This window comes from Etheostoma spectabile, chromosome 5, assembly GCF_008692095.1.
Source record: "Etheostoma spectabile isolate EspeVRDwgs_2016 chromosome 5, UIUC_Espe_1.0, whole genome shotgun sequence".
Taxonomy (NCBI): domain Eukaryota; kingdom Metazoa; phylum Chordata; class Actinopteri; order Perciformes; family Percidae; genus Etheostoma; species Etheostoma spectabile.
The window spans coordinates 18142807-18160664 of NC_045737.1; the positions used below are offsets into that span (position 1 = coordinate 18142807).

Sequence of the window (17858 nt, forward strand, 5' to 3'; positions counted from 1 at the left end):
TGTGGATGGAAGGTTAGCTGTAGAAGCTAAATGCCTAGCTTAGATATATAAAGAATAATGTGTGTATCGGAGGTGTCCTGATGCAGAAAATAAAGAGACAAAATAAAGAACTCGGTAGAGGAAAATGCATTCTTCACCACCACTTTGCCTCGTATTTCCATATATCAGGACACCTCTAGGTGTATTTTCAGACTTATACCATGGCCACGTAACTACAGGTAAAAAGAGAAGCAGTGTTTATATTGTCATTCATTTCTTAAAGTTTGTTTTCAGTTAGTGAAATGCATGGTTAGCACTGTTCTTTAGAACCTAAATCGGCTGAACATTTAGTTTTTGCTGACCTCCAGTGGTTAAACTTCCGGATTTCCAAAGAACAATGTGTGTGCATGAAATAACTATAAAAGTGAGTCAGCAAGCGGCCGGCAAATAGCAAAAAAGGTGATAAATTGTTAAAACCTCCAGCTTCTGCCGCCCCAAGTGGTAGCAGTATGAATGCAATCTTGACCAAACTTACTGACAAATAGAGACCACGCTAAACACTGCATAGATCATGCATTTATTTATTTCATTACTAGTGTTGATTAACACCCACCATTATAAATATATTGATTTCTTGCAAGCACTGAAACAAGGAATTGCATCAATTAGGTAGACCGTGTAGGAGTAGTTCTTATTTTTATTCATGACTTACTGAAGTCTAGACCATTTTTATTTGTTGCTTGTTTGAGTTTTTTTTTGCCTTCAGTCTGGTCTTAGACAAGGGAAGTTGGTTGGTCTGTGTGGTTAGGATCAATAGTCTGCTGCTATATGTTCTAAAATGAAGCAAGACTATTCATGAACAAACAACCTCAAAGAACAGCAACTCAAAGTCCCAGCTACATCGTCCTGGACTACAGAGCCACAACTAAAAACCTTCTGTGACCATGGTATAATCCATAGTTAATACACCGAGAAGTCAACAATTAGAGTGGGAAACAAATTGGTACAGTCCTTAACATCACTCCCATAAATCATGCAATCACATTTTCTCTCCACTTACTGATCATATTTAGTATTATAGAACAAATGTAACTTATAAATGAGAGGTTGACCTCTTCCACTCTCACACTCCCAATGTGTTCTGCTTCACTCTGTTTGGTCCGAGTCGCTCTGCGTTTGGTCTCAGTCTTGACGGATGCTGGAGCATGTCTCTCTGTGTCTGTGGGGGTGTCCCTCTGGGCGGGTTGTGGGGGCTGAGTGTTGTCCGTTGGCATGGCAACCTGCCGCCTTGGTCCAGTGTGGAATGCGCAGAAGAAAAAGAAAGAAAGAAAAAAAAAAAAGGGAATGCGATGGAGTTCGACTTGTGGCGTTGCCACGGACGCTGTCTGCATGTTGGCTCTGTTCTGAAGCTGCGCATGGGGTGCTGTTTCAGTCAGCAGGCAGCATGGGCCTCCCCTTGTTCCCCAAAGTGCCCTGTCAGTAACGGTTAGCCCTTCTCTCTCTTCCACCCCGCCTGGCTTTATAAAGGGCCACAAGCAGGTGGGTTGTCATGGAGACACATGTGCCCTCCTTTTCCTTTCTCCGTCCATCACGTAACGCAAGTAGGAGCCGCCGCCAGAGAGCACACAACACACATACATAAATCACATATACACACACACACACACACACACACACACACAGAGTAATGTGACTCATCAGGTGAATGAATGTTAAGTCAATTTCCTCTTATTGATTCGTCATAAAATATAAGCCCTCCATAGTGTAACACTTTCCATGGCTAGCTGAACTATATTGTGAAAGCAATAAAATAATATTGTTGCAACTGTTAATGTTCACGGTTTATGTAGCCTAATGCAGATATAAAGTACATCTGTTTATTGAAGGCCAAAGTGGTTTAAAATCAAATGATTTAGCAATTTATTTTGATAAAGAGGATTATAAAAACTTTAAATTGAATAAAAATTAAAAAAATATTTAGTTAAATAAAAATTCTACGAGTAAAGTATCAATAGCTTAATTAATACAATTTTATAATTATATAAATTCAATATTCAAAAATTGCAGTATCAGTTTGTCAAAATATTAAGTGATGGAAATGCAAAACCAATTTGTAAATGTAGCCATTTATTTCCCATTAAAACTGTATTGTCAGCTTGGTTTATAAATCTGTTGTATGTCATTTTATTGTTAAATTGTAATTGTTAACAGTTGTAACAATCATCTGTTAGATGAACAAGCAGACTAGGAAAAGAGCATGTCTCATACTTGCTCCGATACAGTACGTGGGTTACTTTGCCTTCGTCCTCACTAGAAGCTTGAAAACAAGAGGCTCACTTTCAGTGGTCAGAGGGCTCATTTCCTGCCTGATGTACTGTATAATGAAGGAGGGCGAGGGAGGATACCAGAGCACCTCTGAAGGTCTCTTCTGTCTCATTTTCCAGACGAGATGAACGACCACCAGAACACGCTGTCCTACGTCCTCATCAATCCGCCTCCTGACACCATGCTGGAGCTCAACGACATTGTGTAAGAACCCCACTTTCTCTTTTTTCCCTTATGTCCAGCAGACTTATCTTTGGTTACAACAACATTATTTCATACATACAACTGTAGTTAGACTGTAACAAACACACTGTAGTTATTCTAAGAAGTAATAACTTGGCGGGTAAAGTCGTAAAGATCCTGCATTAAAAACATGCATGACAAATTCTACTGTTTTGGCCACCTAGTATGCGATAGTTGCATGTTGACCAGTAGACTGCACAGGTGTTTTGCTGCATGTCATACTGTATGTAGTCTCGCTTTGCCAGACCTTCCTCCACAGGGCTGCGGAGGAAGGGTCTCGCTAGTCCACACAGAATTCCGGGATGGGAGAAAAACGCGCTCTCGTTAATTGGCATGTCTTTAAACCAATCACAATCGTCTTGGACGGCGCAAAGCTCCGGACAGAGCCCCGATGCCGCTGCAAAATAGAACTTGTTGTGGTTGGAAAAGTTGTTTTAATCGTGCAACGATAGATTACCAGTCTATGCATGCAACAGAAAACAGATTGGACAGATAGTCTAGCTAGCTGTCTGGATTTACCCTGTAGAGATCTGAGGAACAGATGTAGTCCTCATGTATCCACCAGAGTTTAGAACGGCAACACAAAGAAAGCGGGAGGTAACGGACATCCGGCAGAATTTCTGGTAGCACCGTAGCAGTCCCGGATGTGGAACGTTGTGGATATAGACTATACTGGATACATACCACCAGTGAGCTAGTATTTAGGCCTGTAGTTTTCCAGTAAATGGTGCTGCCCAGATTTTAAACATACTTACTGCTCCAAGCTGGCAGACAATGTTAATTGTCTTTACAGGTACATTATCCGGTCAGACCCGCTGGCACACATGCCAGAGGACTCACAGGTGGGGCAGGCCCGCAGCACCAGGAACCAGCAGGACTTTGGCACAGAGACAAGAGACGAGACTCACCTCTAAAAAAAAAAAAACAACAAAAAAATACATCGATCCTCGACACCCTGACACCTTAATCTGTAAGCCCCGCCCGGGCCGACAAAGCATGTTTGTCTCACCCATGGACGCTGGTCTCTGGCCAAGAACAGCAGTCCATAGTACATGTGCATTACGTGTCCCCTAGCCTCCGATCAGAAATAATCAACCGTTTAAAAGATGACCCTGAGAGGCCGGCTGTTCCCCCAGCGAGCTGCTACACGAGGACGCATGAAGAGTGCCTCGCTATCGACCACGACTCCCCTCGCACAACGTCTTTACTAACACAGTTCACCGTCGCAACCAAGCACAGGAAACGGCTAACTCCTTCCAACCAAAGGACTCAGTTATTTTAGTGGATGCTGTGAGCGGTCTTTGAACAGTCAAAAGCTTTTTGTGCACACACCGTACAGGACATCATTTCACTCTGTGTGAGAACGGGCCACGTCTTAGGCCGACTTCCTCTACGCCTGTTTCTGCCTAAACTCACAAAGAGCCAAATCTCGGGGCAACTGCACCCCCCTCCCCCCACATCTTAACATTCACTAAATTTCTAACAATTTAAGCATTTACCATGAAATGACAGTACATGTGCACTTTACTTATTTATTACTTATGTCTGTTTTCGTTTTTGTCCGTTTCCAATCAGACAGGATTTTCATTTTCTTTATGAGCACAAACTTTTTTACAACAAACTGTCATCTGTGGATATATACACACTGTAGTGGCTCTTTAATCAGCCATATTAGAATTGTCAGCATTTCTCTCTTTGTTGTGTTGGACACTGGTTTCCAATGTGGTTATTGTTTAAGAATGAATATTGTTATTTTATTTCACTATTTTAAGTGTCCCAAATCATCAGTCTGCTATACAGTATGTGCCCATTTTTTGTTTATTCTATTGCTTTGTAAATATCTTGAAAATGATGTGTACAGGATGTGCCATTTTGCATCTGTTTTGTGATATCAGTGTTATTGTTTTTTTCCTTATTGAGCTGTGTCGATTTATTGGCTGGGACGATTTTGTCAGCTGATCTGATTTTTGTCAAACATATTATTTTAACGTATTTCGAGTGTGCCCACAACACTTAGCAAAACTTAATCATATTCATAGATTTGTTTTATTTTTTTATTCATAGCTGTTTAATGTTTATATGCATTTATGTATTCATTCAAAACTTTTTAAAACCAGATTTAAAGGAATAGTTTGAAGTCTGGGTAGGTAACCCTATTTGCTATTTTGAAAAGTTAGTTGAGAAGCTTGACACCTTTCTCATGTTGTATGATAATTTAATAGTATTTTAGTTTAATTGTATACTTTTCTTTAATCCCCAGTGGAGAAATTACAATTTACACTCTGTTAGAAATCTCTCTGAAATACGCACGTGCACGTGTGTTGTTGTTTTTACACACATTTGTGCAGACTAAACATGCTATTAAGTGTTATTGCGTAATAGTTAGTAGTTTTAAGTGCTGGTGATTCGGGGGAAAACCGGACCAGCTGTTTCCCACTGCTTCTCATGTTTATGCTAAGCTAACAGTCTCCTGGCTGTGGCTTTTTAATTCAGAGTAGCATCAATATTCTCATCTAACTCAAGCAAATAAGCGTGTACCCAAATTGTCAAACTACTTCTTTAGGTATTCATAATTGTTTTAATCAGAAATACTTCAAATTATATTGTCATCAAATGGCTTTAACTTTATAGGTCCTGTGGCATGTAAACTTCTCTTTATGAGGTTTTTTAACATTAATATGAGTTATAGCTACAGACTCAGAAAGGACTCAGAAATCAGAATAAAGCCGATTCTGATTCTGACAGATCCTAAGGAGAGCTCATTGTGGGACTGGCTCTAGTCGCTGTAATTCTACACCGAGGCTGAATTTTGGGAAAGAGACTTCAGATATGGTATTAGGGGACCACTAAGGTCTATATAAAAGCATCCAAAAAGCAGCATGTCATGAGACCTTTAATATCAATATTGGCCTCATGAATCCAGTATTAGTCAGACTCTAGTGTTTTTTTTTATTATATGTATTTATAATGTAATCCTCCTGTTTCATAACTCTTTCCCATGTTGCAGTTTAACTGGTAGCAGAATGTTTTGCACAGACCGTGACAGGCACAGTCAAGTCCCTTTCTATCCTGTAATCTGTTTCTAAATATCTTTGGAACGTACTTGAGCTGAAAACAAAGTGTTCTCCACTCCAAACTGTACAGCCAATCAGTGTGCAGTATTTATTCCTCGTTTATCATTCCTCAGCTCTATGTAATTCACTGTAAATAGTAACTTTATATATTTAACATTTGCCGTTCGGTTTCGGTCTCGTCTGTATGATGAAAGTGAAAGAGGACTTGAACTATTTTTTGCACTAAGCTCTGCAGGGATGCGTAGAGCAGAACAGCATGACCCTTTAATCTGAATAACACAGTGGATAGTATTCAACCGTTGCTGGGAAGCAAAGACAAGTCAAACGTGCAGTAACATGTCATGCGTTTTGTTGTTTTGGTTTACATTGCAGATGTTAGAAAAGTATTTTTATGAGTGTCATTCTATTTATCTGTAAAGGAATAAGAAGCGATAGTAAAGATGATGAAGTAATCTCAGATGGATTTGTTTTCTCTCTGAGATCTGCCAATGTTTTTTAATTTTTTTTTTTATAAAAGGAATCAGCATAAGCTTTTTTGTGTTTAACAATATGTATTTTGCAAAGAGTCCCATTGAAATGTACTGTTGATCTTTACTCAGAAGTGTCAGATTACACGGCAGGAGAGCAGAGGAGTGATAGCGCGAGCGAGCACGATGGAAGATTCGATCGGTGTGCGGATCCATTCATTTAACGTCTTCCTCGGTCCTCACTCCACTCCAGAGTCCACTTCAGATCTCTTACTGTTCATACAAGTACCACAAGGGGCATGCAAACACTAAACAGCATGTTTTGATATACAAGCTTGCCAAGAATGATACATTTTGTACATTTAGTGATGTCCCATGGCTAGAGAAACACATAACACATAAGTCAACTGCTTGCAAGTTGGAGCCATTATTTGATACTGTGTATTTATATGAATGGAACATGCATGTTGTGTCCAGGTGTTATCATATTATGTTTACCTCCACGTTATGTTTTTAAGTCACTGTCAAAAGGGGTTGATTCATTTTGTACTATTTCTTATAAGAAGCGAGTGTACTTCTCGACGTATGAAATATGAACAAATAAATGCTGCATGCAGCCAGATACAACGAATGAAAAGACCTTTTTATTTAATCTTGGATTATCAAATGACAACTTGAATGGGAGGATGAATATGGGGACAATCACATGTAGATAAATGGGTCATTTCATTTGATTTCATGTGCTATTATTCAAGTAGTATACGTATTGACTTATCTTGCAGTTAGTGTTATTGTTATTACACTTAAACTGGATGAACAGTTTGACATTTTAGGAAGTACACTTATTTGCTTTTCTTTGCTGCAAGTAGGGCTGGATTATAGTGTCATTTTCAGAATTTCCAGACTGTTCTAGCCGTTTTATTCTTTGCCTTTTCCCCACTTAGTCATTATATCCACGTTACTGATTATTATTTATCTTAAATTTAAGTGTGAAGATATTTTGTCAAAGCATCAGATGTCAGGCCTACAATACCGCCACAATATCGATATTGAGGTATTTGGTCAAGAATTTTGTGATATCTGATTTTCTCCATATTGCCCAGCCCTAGCTGCAAGTTAGATGAGATCGATACCACTCTCATGTCTACAGTATATAGTAAATATGACAAGACAGTTAGCTTAGCATAAAGGCTAGCCTTGCTCTGTCTGAAGGTAACAAAATCTGCATACCAGCAGCTCTAAATCTTTCAAATTAATTTATTTTATCTATTTTGTTTAATCTTAACAAAAACATGTCAACATGTTACCAAGGAAAATTATCTAACTGCAGCAGCAATACAAAATACTTTAACAGCAGCATTACCTTTACTGGCAACATCTAATACTCCAGACCCGAGTATACCGAGGCAACATAACACTCGAACATCCCGGCCCGAGCACATAGAGCTGAAGATCTTTGCCCAAACGGGTTCGGTCTTAATTTCTATCATTTTACTCGGGCTCTGGGTTGCGCTCTGGGTTGCGCGGTAAATGAGCGGTCAGGTGATGCGTTTAGGTTAGCGCGGCAATGGATGCTGAGGAGGTGGAATGGAGTTCCAACTTCCAAGTGACCAATAGCCTACGCTAGTCATGAATAAATGATGTTAAAAAATTTATAAATGACTCCTTCCGGACAAACAGCATAAGAGCTGTGTGCGTACGCACATTTGAATAATGCCAGGCTGTAAACGGGTTTGGGCTTTTAAAAAAGCTGTCAATCTAAATCCAGGCTATTTGTCGAGCTCTGGCTGAATTCTGTCAGGCTCGGGCCTTGTTGGGTCTAACCGTAAGGCCCGATTACAGCTCTACAAGCACTTTTTTTTGGGACATTATGGGAAATATTTAGTGCTTGACACAAACCAGAGACCTAAAGTTAACGGTACTGCCGTACAAAATCACTGGAGTGTCCCTTTAATGGACAGCCATGAGAGTGGTAAATCTCATATTACTCTCGCCATGAAAGAAAATACGTGCATTTCTCAAAATGTCAAACTATTTCTTTAAGTGCTGATAAAGATTAATTTTAACTGCAGCAGGTAAAAGAAGTTAATGCGTCCAAGTGATGTTTCAGACAACACTCATCAAAAATCCCTGTTGCAAAATTTCATTTTAAACATTTATTATGCTTTACTTTTATTTACTATTGTAGTCATTTATAACACTACTTTTGTGAACCTTAGACTTTGGTAAACTCATTTCAAGCAACAAAACAACTCAACACATGAGTAAGGGTGTACATGTTTTTTTTACAAGAGATTTGAGAAACTTCAAAAAGCAAACTCAACTTTTCAGCCTTAGGGCCAATATTAACTCTTCACATTGCTCTAGGACACATTTGTGTCTCATTATTCAGAACACATTGATATGAAACATGGGTTGTATGCAAATACCCTAAAAAGGTGAATCTAAGAAGATTTGTAAAAATGGAGAGAAATGTCTTTTGACGTCAGAGGGTTTAGGAGTGACAGAAAAAATAACATATAGAAATAACTTTCTAAACTCCTTCGGTACCTCTGTCCTGACGCCGCTGCTTGTTGACCTGTACCTGCTTCCACCTCTCCCTGGTCCTGCGACCGTTGTTCTGAACCACTTCATGCAGCAGGTCCATGAAGGCGTACTCGTTGCCGGAGAGCAGGGTTTCATCATCTGGTGAGGCGCCACCGGAGGGAGCCCTTGAGCCGGTGCTTTTGTTCTCTACCTTCCCAGCTTGCTTTGGTTCCATCCCCTGTTCAGCCTTGTTGCGGCTCTTCTTGGTCTTCATCAGTACAGGATTTGCCAAAGATTCCAGGTTTTGATTTGGACCAAGTTTTGCCTTATTCAGATTTTGGGTCTGTCTCACAGTAGGAGGATCCTGGATCATCTCCTCCTCCTTTAGCTGCTCCTCTAGCCTTGCGTCAGTGTGGGAAAGAGCTGTGCCAAAAGAAATGGTCTCGTCATTTGGTTTTGATTGTCCCAACTTCATGTGAGCTCCAGTCATTTTCAAAGGTTCTTGATTTGGAGTAGTTTGTAAATCTTCCATTTCATTTTTCTCAATGTCATCTTCCTTTTTGTCCTGGTCAGAATCAGAGGGACGCTCCTCCTCCTTTAACACTTTCTTCACCTCATCTCCAAACTTTGGTGTCCAAATAGTGAAGCCATCAGACCCCTCCTCCTCCTTCATTTTACATCTTGCCTGCCACTGAACTGCAGTTGGAGGCCAGGTGGCGATCCTCCCCATTACTTTTCCCGTCTGTGATCTTTGACTTGGACCATCAGTAGACTGTTTGTTGAAATCATCAGGATTGGGTTTATTCTGGTTTGTGCCGATGCTGAGATAAGGCACAGCGTCAGTGTTTGCAGAAACACGGTGGGGGTTCTGCTCTTGATTTCTACCAACATCGGCTTGTTTAGCATTTTTCATCACATCCGAGTTTGTTAGATTTTCTGTCTGAATTCCTCCATCTACTTCACTTTCATTTACCAGCTTCTGCTTTCCTTCATCTTGGTTTGATGCGTCTTTCGACTGAGTCTCTGTCTCCGTTTGTAAAGTCCCTTGATCTTTCACAGGTGCACAAAAAGGAGACATAAGGAGAACAGCATTAGCTGACTTAGCTCTGAGTCCAGTAAAGGATCTCCTCCATCCCATCTCTGAGTCCCAGTGACTGTTTTCTATTTGATTGTTTTCGAGTCCTGGAGACTGAGCACAACTGGATCTGCTGTCTTCTTTCAACTCGGTTCTGTTTTCTTCCGGACGGCCAGGCATCACAGTTTTGTTGTTGCGTTTCCTCCGATGCAGCAATGCCAGGAAACACACCACAAACAGAAGCGAAAACAGGACCACTGCAGAGCACCACAGGCACAGCATTTTTAGGAATATACTATTTAAAACATCTGATTATTTTTCCCGGTGCAATCAAACGGAAACCTGCATAACAAAAAATTGAAACATACCTATCACAACAACCAGCGTGCAGACAATATTTGAATCAGACGATGGCGGTGATGTCACGCAGGTTCCTGGAAGGAACAACAAACATATGAAAACACAAATTAAATAAAAAAAAGGTTCAAATGTCAAAAGAAGAGAAAGCCCAGGCGTACCAGTGGGTGCAGATACTGTTGCGGGCAGGTCAGAAGGTTTAGGATGGACAGAGATCTCCGTCACTGATGCTGGTGATGTCACATAAGTTGCTAAAGGAAACAGACAAACCAAAGAGATGGAAAGCTGCTAAAGCAGGACATTCTAAAGTCTATATTTTTTTTTATAAAAATAACTTGTTTACAATTTATCTGCACCTTGATCAAGATCAGAATCGGAATACTAGAGACAATCATGCTAAATGAATGTGTTGCTTCAAGAAATAATATTTTGCTGCTTACTGAGTTTTGGAGAAAACTATCTGATAGCTAAGGCCATGAAAGCTACAGAGAGTAGAACTTGAAATGTTTTTGACAAACTTCTATTTCCAAGTTAAGGCTTAAAAGAATGATGTTGTAATTTAACAAGAAAAAAAGTCATAATATTAACCGACTACGAGAAGGAAAAAAATACTACTAACTCAAACATTAGGTAGAATTTCCTATAAATGAGGTTTATTGACCATAAATTCCAAGTCAAAAAAAGTGACAAACATTGGGGAAAAAAGCATCAACTGTTGAAAAAAGGGTACAAAAATGTAAAAGAAAAAGTTAAAAACATTGATAAAAAGCGTCAAAAAAAAAGAGTTTGATGGGAAGACGACACAAGGGTTAAATTCTAAATAGTGGATACTTTGTTTAGAAAGAAATGGGCAGGGGCTAAACAAACACATGAATAAGGGAGTCCAAAATTAAAAATAAATTTGTCTTCTAGGTTTACACTTCAGAGATTTGGCATGAAAATATACCATGCATAGACCATATATTATTAATAATAATTGATGAATTAATATTGTCCAGTCTATGATACCATGTCTATAATTGACTACGTGGTGGTGCTATCCACAAAAAACTCTACACTTGTTTCTATGGTCAAACTTTCCAATACTTTAATTGCACTATGTTGGGTACTTTTTGCAAAATCCTGCAAAGAACTAGGCAATTAATTTAAAAAAGATGTCTATATAATGAGTTGGAGGACATATAAAACATAGATTTGAAGAATAAACATGAAATGTGTGATTTTTATTGCTCCATCGTGGTGAACGGGTGAGATTAGCCCGTCAGTTTTTGTGGGGGTCGACTGGGGGACATGGATGACTTGAAGTTTTAGGTTTCACAACAAGAACCTCATAAAATGAAATCAAGGGGTGGCCTATAGCTCACTGAGTAAGCGGCCCGGGTTCGAATCCGGCCTGTGGCCCTTTGCTGCGTGTCATCCCCCATCTTTCTCTCTCTCCCCGTTTCACATGTCTATCCACTGTCTCTATCTAATAAAGGAAAAAATAATAATTTTTATAAAAAAATAAATAAAATGAAATCACCACAAATGTTCATGATTTATTTTTCCTCTTACGACTTTTTTCTTGAAATTAGAATTTTTCCCCACAGATTTTGTCTCTAGTATCTCGTAATGGTCCGATTCCACTGGTAAACATGTTGTAAGTATGAACGAAACTAACCAGCCTTTAAAGTAGACGTAGGGACAGTTATGAGGATATCACTGGGTTTGGGTTGACCAGAGGTTTTTGTCTCTGATGTTGGTTGTGCTGGAGGTGTTGTCACAACTTTTGCTGGGGGGGAACAACAGAGATACTAACTAAGCACAAATGTAGTTAAAACTCTAATGGTCAACATTTTCAAAAACACAAACTGGGACAGGAAGAACCACAAGTACCCGTGTGTGAGGACATTATTATGGGTGCATCACTGGGTTTGGGTTGGACAGACGTTTTTGTCTCTGATGTTGGTCGTGGTGGAAGTGTTGACACAACTTTTGCTGGGGGGGAACAACAGAGATACTAAGAACAAATAATATATCTAAGAAGTAGGCAGAGATACTAGCACAAACTATGCATTTCCTGCAGAAAATGCGTGTGAATGCTGAATAGCTAAATTGCTAAAGCTAAACTGGATTAATATCTTAAATCTGTAAGAAGTTGAAGTATTGAGCATAGTTGGAAAGGTGGGAACTGATTTAATTGGTATGAATTTCATTGACACGTTGAATAACCACTAATGTAAAATAGATGCGGAATAATTAAAGATTTTTTAAAAGCTCAAGTAGGTGAAAAAGTAAGAAAGCTAAACAGGATTTCTGGTTAAAATGTGTAAGAAGAAGGTGACGTAAGAAATGTGGAAAAGTGATAATTGTTTTAATTACTACATCTTTAAAAGATTAATAATAGCCATATTGTATGAACGTTGTAGGTGTTTCAACAGTAGCACAGTAGTGGAAAGTGAACAATGTATTACAGTCTGTAGTTGCAATTTGCCCGTCTGGCGAAAATGCTGCATCATGCTTACTGATCAGTGGCCAACACAGAGGGAGATCGCTGATCTCAGATGTAATCCGCTAACCTATTACCTGTGTCAGCCTGCTGCCATTTAAGGGACACTGACAGCGACCTGTGAAAAAGGCTCCGACAGCCTACACTATAGATGACATAAGTGAAATGATCTCATCTTCAGCGCCACAAGTCCTTTTGTAACGTGTTGATATAAAAAGTATGTGTAAGAATTTGGGCATATCAGTGATTCAAAAAAGTGGTTCGCTGTGCCTTTGCGTAGAAATGTTTGACATGGGCTGCAAATGGAGGAAGATTTGGAGCTGTAATTTGTTATTTGGGAGCTCACCGATCCAAATGTAGAAGTCCTATTGCTTAAATGAGAACATTAGCTCAAAGAAAACAAGCACACCTATGTTTTGATGTACGTACGTACGTACGTACGTACATGTTTAGCTCTGTGCTTTAGCGATGACATCACCCACTGTTATTCACGCAATACACACCCATTATAATCTCCCTGAAAGGAACAGTAAACTTGAACTTAAATTTCACAAAAACTGTTTTGATATAGTTGAGATACAGCCTGATTTTATTTTGTTTTTGTGAATAGTCTAAAGTTTGATTAGTGTCTGTAGGAGAAAGTATGAAGTAGCATTTTGAAGTAGAAAGTCAATGATGCCTGCTCTCATTGACTTCAATTGTATATAAAACAAAACAAATTAAAAGCTTGATACTTAAAAAAGTATAAATAGCAGACCAAATGTTGATGAAGGCCCACCATAACATTTTGATATTTGAATGTTTTTGTAGCTAAACGTATGCAGAAGTTAGAAGCTGCTGAATCAGCATTCACACAATTACATATCTAAGTAAGCAAATATCCTAACGGTGAAGAATTTCAAATATTAAACAGAAACTGAGAGAAGAAGATGTACCAGATGTGAATGCAGGGACTGCTGTGGGGATAACAGTTGGTTTGGGATGGACAGATTGCGTAACTGACGATGGTCTCGGTGGGGCAGGCGTCACGCACACCGTCACGTTCCACGCAGGTCGACCCCTCAGAGACGGAGGACTCGCACAGGTCACGTCCATCTGTCTGTCTAACAGGGATCTGCTTTGGAGATCTGGGAAGAGAAGCAGCTTTAGGGTTTTTACCAGTGCTGTAGTCAAGACCACCTAAACTGAGACCAAGTCATAACAAAGGCCAGAGTGTATCAAGACCGAGTCAAGACCAAGACCAGATCAGTGCCAGACCAGAGATGATAACTAACAAAGAACAAATACTTTCTTACTGTACTCAAGTAGATTTTTCAGATATTTTTACTTTACTATTTATTTTGGTGCCAACTTTTTACTTTTACTCTTTACATTTTAACACAAATATCGGTACTTTCTACTTGTTACATTTTGCAAAATTGGCTCGTTACTTTAGTTTCAAATAATTTAAGTGGAGATACCATTATTATTTTTGCGTCATCAATCTCAAATTCAATCTAATTGGATGGGAATATCCGTTGCACTTGACGCACCACTACAAGACGACTCGACAGATTCGGAGGCTTTCATTCGCGGCAAATCATTGCAGCTTGATGGCGGTAACATTAGCACACAGTCTGGACGGCAACATGATTCCCAATCATCCTCGGCTTTATCTGAGAGATGTTTAAGATAATAGGCATCAAGAATGACTGCCGGTGAATGTGCTGCGGGTCTCTAAAAGTATGTGGAACTTCTCGATTAATGTCAGTTTAGTAATTCATATTTTATCCTTTCTTTTCTTTTCAGAAGCCATGTTTGAGCACACACTTACATGAATATTCCTTTAAATGTTAAGGGGAAGATTAAAAAAAAGAGAAACTGGATCTGTAAAGTCTCACAGAATCACAATTGAATCCATATCTTGCTGCTCAGTCAAAAAATATTAACCTGGAATTCCAGTCTCTGTCACAATAATCACATATGTGAAGTTTTAGGCCTATTGGCAGACATCCATTTAAAATGTAGCCATTGACACAAAGAGCATGTTTCCATGTCCACTAAAGTTCCTCAGCGGGCTCTCTAGTAACATGTGTGTGGTCCAGGTAGCTAAAAAATGGTTGTCATTAACAAGGCTACTATACTTTAAGTAAATTTCCAAGCCTGTGTACTTTGTTGCTTTTACTTGAGTAAAGAAGTTAAATCAGTACCAGAGAGAGAGGAAAATGAGTACTTTTGCCATCTCTCCTGCCAGAGCTTCTCCTGTCTCCCACATTCACTTTCTTGGGAGTAAGGAATAAAAGGGGGGGGAGGGGGGGTGCACACTAACAAATTTCAAATTAGAAAAGAGTTGAGCTACTAGTGGCATTTGATGCAGAGTTTTGTATCCAATCACAGTAATGATGTCAACATGTACAATCAGACAATGCAGAGGCAATTTAGTGAATTCCCTGCAGTTTCTCGACCAGTCTTAAAATAATCCTAAATCCTCTTTACCCGACACAGAGGAAAAATGTGAGACGAGACCTTTAAACATTGGTCTTGAGACCAAGACTGATCTTGAGTACTACAACACTGATTTCTACAATGACTTGCTTTGTTTTTAGTCCATAAATTATACATTTCACAAACCTTTGAGGAAGTCGACAAAGTCTTGAGCTCCACAGGAACAGTCCCAGGGGTTCCCATCCAATCTGATCTTGGTGGATCTGAGAGACCTGAAGACCTGAGGTGAGACCCAAGTCATCCTGTTCTCAGACAAGTCCAACTCAGCCAACATGGGGTTGGAGCTAAAACTATTTAGATCAATTGTTTTGATCCTGTTCTTATTCAGACTGAGCCTTGTGAGGTTAAGGAGCCCGTTAAGCGTGGACGGATTCAGAACTTCGATTTGGTTTCCCGTAAGGCTTAGATTGCTGAGGACATGAGGCCGACCGAACCAGTTTGGGTTAATCTCTGTCAGCAAGTTTTGGTTTAAACTGAGACTTGTGAGGTTCCGGAAAGAACTAAAGGCCCCTTCAGCGATACCTGTGACACCAGCGTTGTCGATCCTGAGCCTGGTTATGGAGGCGAGGTTGTTGCTGCGAAACACAGTGGAGTTTATCTCCCCAACATCCTTCAGAAACATCAACAGACTTGAATAACCAGGGCTGAAACCTAAGAGCACAGAATTAAAATTACATGTAGGTGTTATTGCGTATAGAACTTGAAACAGCAGTTTTTACATGAAATTAGCTACATTCATTGCATGATTTCTGAATAAATTGCCAATCCCCCTTTTATTTACTTTAATTCAATTTGCAACAATTCATATGTAAGACGGGTGCATTAAAAGGTGCACTATGACTTCCTGCATGGTCACTTCTGTTGACGTTCCAAGTAAATTCAACATGAAACAGGGCAAGCTCCCCCCTCCCCCCATGTTTCCATAACTCATGACGTCATAAAGCGTCCGGTATACTAGCCGCAGCCGACCTGTCGTGCGCCAACGTAATGTTTAGAAAGCGCCATTACTGTTTGTGGTCAGTGTCTTCTTCTGAACAGAGGTGGCGCAAATGATGAAAGGCTACAGACTTTGCTACTTCTACGGACTAGAAGAAGAAAAAGGTAAACAAGCAGCATTGACGTCAATGTTTCGATTTGATTCGACTTCATCAAGCCATTCATTCCCCATAAAAGAACTCGTCTTAACCCAGTGAGTTTACAAGAGAAACTTGCAGTCACCCAGAGTCCTGGCATCCTGTTACCCTTGAACTCGTCCATGCCTCCTGTTTCCGTTTTGTGGTGTGTGGTCACGCAACTCAAAATCCAAGGGCCAGCGAGATCTACATCATTTTGACGTCACATTAACACGCGCCAGGTTGGCTGCGGCGACTGTAAAAAGGCCTTAACTGACAAACTGTCACGAACCCCATCCCCCAACCATCTTGTCTGTGATTGGCTGGAGTGTTTTGGTGCCTATCCTCTGCCTCCAGTGTTTGTCGTTTACGACCCCTATATTGTCTCCTGAGACCGGGCTTTTTTACAGTGTATTCAGGGGGCAGGCAGCTAGTGGATGAAGTAAAGATGCCTACAATGAGACAAAAATGAAACGCGCTGAAACTACGCAGGAACTCATAGTGCACCTTTAAAGGGGACCTCAATGTCTCACTGTATTTGAAAGCTAGTAGTTATGTATGCATGTTAAACCTACATTTTGTGTCAATAATACATATTGTTGAGCAATTTCAAAGTTGTACTTGTGCTGCCATCTAGTGGTTGAGTTGGCGCAATGTAACATCACCAGAATTAACTTTTTCTGACCACGTTCAAAAAGTGATTCATGTGTTCAGAAATGCAGCAGCTATCAATCTATGGAGGTCAATATTGCGGGGCTTTTCTTCCATAAAAAAAAGTTTGTTTGATTACCCTGAACAAAGCATTATGATCATCAGCTGACTCCACTGATTAACAAGAGGATGAAAGTTATCTGACAGCACTTTAAGTTCAATTAACACACATTTAGAAATATTTTGAGAATTAGATTGAATTTACACATCTATAGTTTATAGTTTAGTTTATCTAAGTTTGTATAAAGCTGTGGTAAGGAAAAAATGCTAATATGAGATGAATACATTTGGCTAAACTTTAGGTCCTTACCTAGTGGTATTGCTGGGCAGATGAAAAGGTCATTTTCGCCGTGACAAGTCTGGCTCAAATGCACATTTAGCAGCATCAAAACAAGACCAGCGACAACTGTGGAGATAGAGGAATCAGAATAGCTTTGAATTCAACATTTTATCAATTATTACGCGTTGTATGAGCAAGGAATACGTGCACTTACCCTTCATGGTGACCAATGTGATCGACGCTGGGTGCAGTCTTACAGCTTGGACTCTACCTAGAGTCAGTTTACCAAGTTTGGAGGTCTTGTAATCACCTGAACCAGCAGGTGTGAAAAAAGAAACACTGTTACCATGGCAGAGCAGAGTTTGCCATGGTTATGAGCGCTGGCGTTGCGTTGAGGCGTTGAAGCCGCTGTTCCAGTTGGGTGGCAGAGTGTGAGGCAGTTACCACCAGGGGAGGCCTGAAGATGTTTTGACTACTTATTTGGATTTGAAACCTAGTGTCATGTTGGATGATTTTTCTTTGTTGCTTTGAGAAGATTTATACAACCATGTGACTTTAGTGTTAACTCATAAAACGGGAAGAAATATAAAACATGTCCGTGAAAAGATGCAGCATTGCCTCTTGTGAAAGAAACGTGAAAAATGACTTGTTGGTGAGCTGTGGTATAAAGATTAAAATTAGTGTGGTGTATTAAAGTAGAAAAACAAAACCAAAACAGTGGAGTCTCATAAAAATGG

At 39.8% G+C, this 17858-nt stretch overlaps 3 protein-coding genes across 24 annotated transcripts in view; 1 reads left to right on the forward strand and 2 right to left on the reverse strand.

Moving 5' to 3' along the window:
* kcnt1b (potassium sodium-activated channel subfamily T member 1b) overlaps positions 1-6715 on the forward strand; it is a 70146-nt gene extending 63431 nt beyond the window's left edge. For 11 of the 21 annotated variants that reach the window (XM_032515459.1, XM_032515465.1, XM_032515472.1 and 8 more), the window contains 3 exons: positions 1507-1518; positions 2424-2508; positions 3341-6715. In XM_032515459.1, the coding sequence (XP_032371350.1) occupies positions 1507-1518; positions 2424-2508; positions 3341-3461 (218 nt within the window). In that variant the 3' untranslated portion in view covers positions 3462-6715. The remainder of the gene's footprint in view (positions 1-1506; positions 1519-2423; positions 2509-3340) is intronic. The other 10 variants (XM_032515460.1, XM_032515468.1, XM_032515473.1 and 7 more) reach the window with 1 other exon arrangement.
* Positions 6716-8197: 1482 nt separating this feature from the next.
* Positions 8198-10319, reverse strand: LOC116689136 (uncharacterized). Its single transcript, XM_032515535.1, has 3 exons — positions 10208-10319; positions 10058-10123; positions 8198-9946 (listed from the first exon to the last, which is right to left on the reverse strand). Exon 3 carries the CDS (start codon positions 9867-9869, stop codon positions 8622-8624), a length of 1248 nt encoding a protein of 415 aa, XP_032371426.1. The 5' UTR covers positions 9870-9946; positions 10058-10123; positions 10208-10319; the 3' UTR covers positions 8198-8621.
* Positions 10320-11581: 1262 nt separating this feature from the next.
* LOC116689144 (leucine-rich repeat-containing protein 70) lies at positions 11582-15782 on the reverse strand. Of its 2 annotated transcripts, XM_032515554.1 has the most exons (4): positions 15145-15782; positions 13470-13661; positions 11922-12023; positions 11582-11817 (listed from the first exon to the last, which is right to left on the reverse strand). In XM_032515554.1, the coding sequence occupies exons 1-4, from the start codon at positions 15638-15640 to the stop codon at positions 11702-11704; spliced, it is 906 nt and encodes a 301-aa protein (XP_032371445.1). In that variant the 5' UTR covers positions 15641-15782; the 3' UTR covers positions 11582-11701. The 2 variants fall into 2 exon arrangements, with proteins under 2 accessions (XP_032371445.1, XP_032371446.1); XM_032515555.1 differs by lacking the exon at positions 11922-12023.
* Positions 15783-17858: the final 2076 nt, after the last annotated feature.

Bases quoted from the DNA above. Each gene is read 5' to 3' on its own strand.
- LOC116689144 (XM_032515554.1), bottom strand. From the start codon at position 15,640: ATGTTTCTGAAGGATGTTGGGGAGATAAACTCCACTGTGTTTCGCAGC. The intron at 13,662-15,144 runs GTTTGTGAAATG...TTCTCTTCCCAG, and splicing joins CTTTGTCGACTTCCTCAAAG to ATCTCCAAAGCAGATCCCTG. The intron at 11,818-11,921 runs GTACTTGTGGTT...GTTCCCCCCCAG, and splicing joins AATAATGTCCTCACACACGG to CAAAAGTTGTGACAACACCT.
- LOC116689136 (XM_032515535.1), bottom strand. From the start codon at position 9,869: ATGCCTGGCCGTCCGGAAGAAAACAGAACCGAGTTGAAAGAAGACAGC.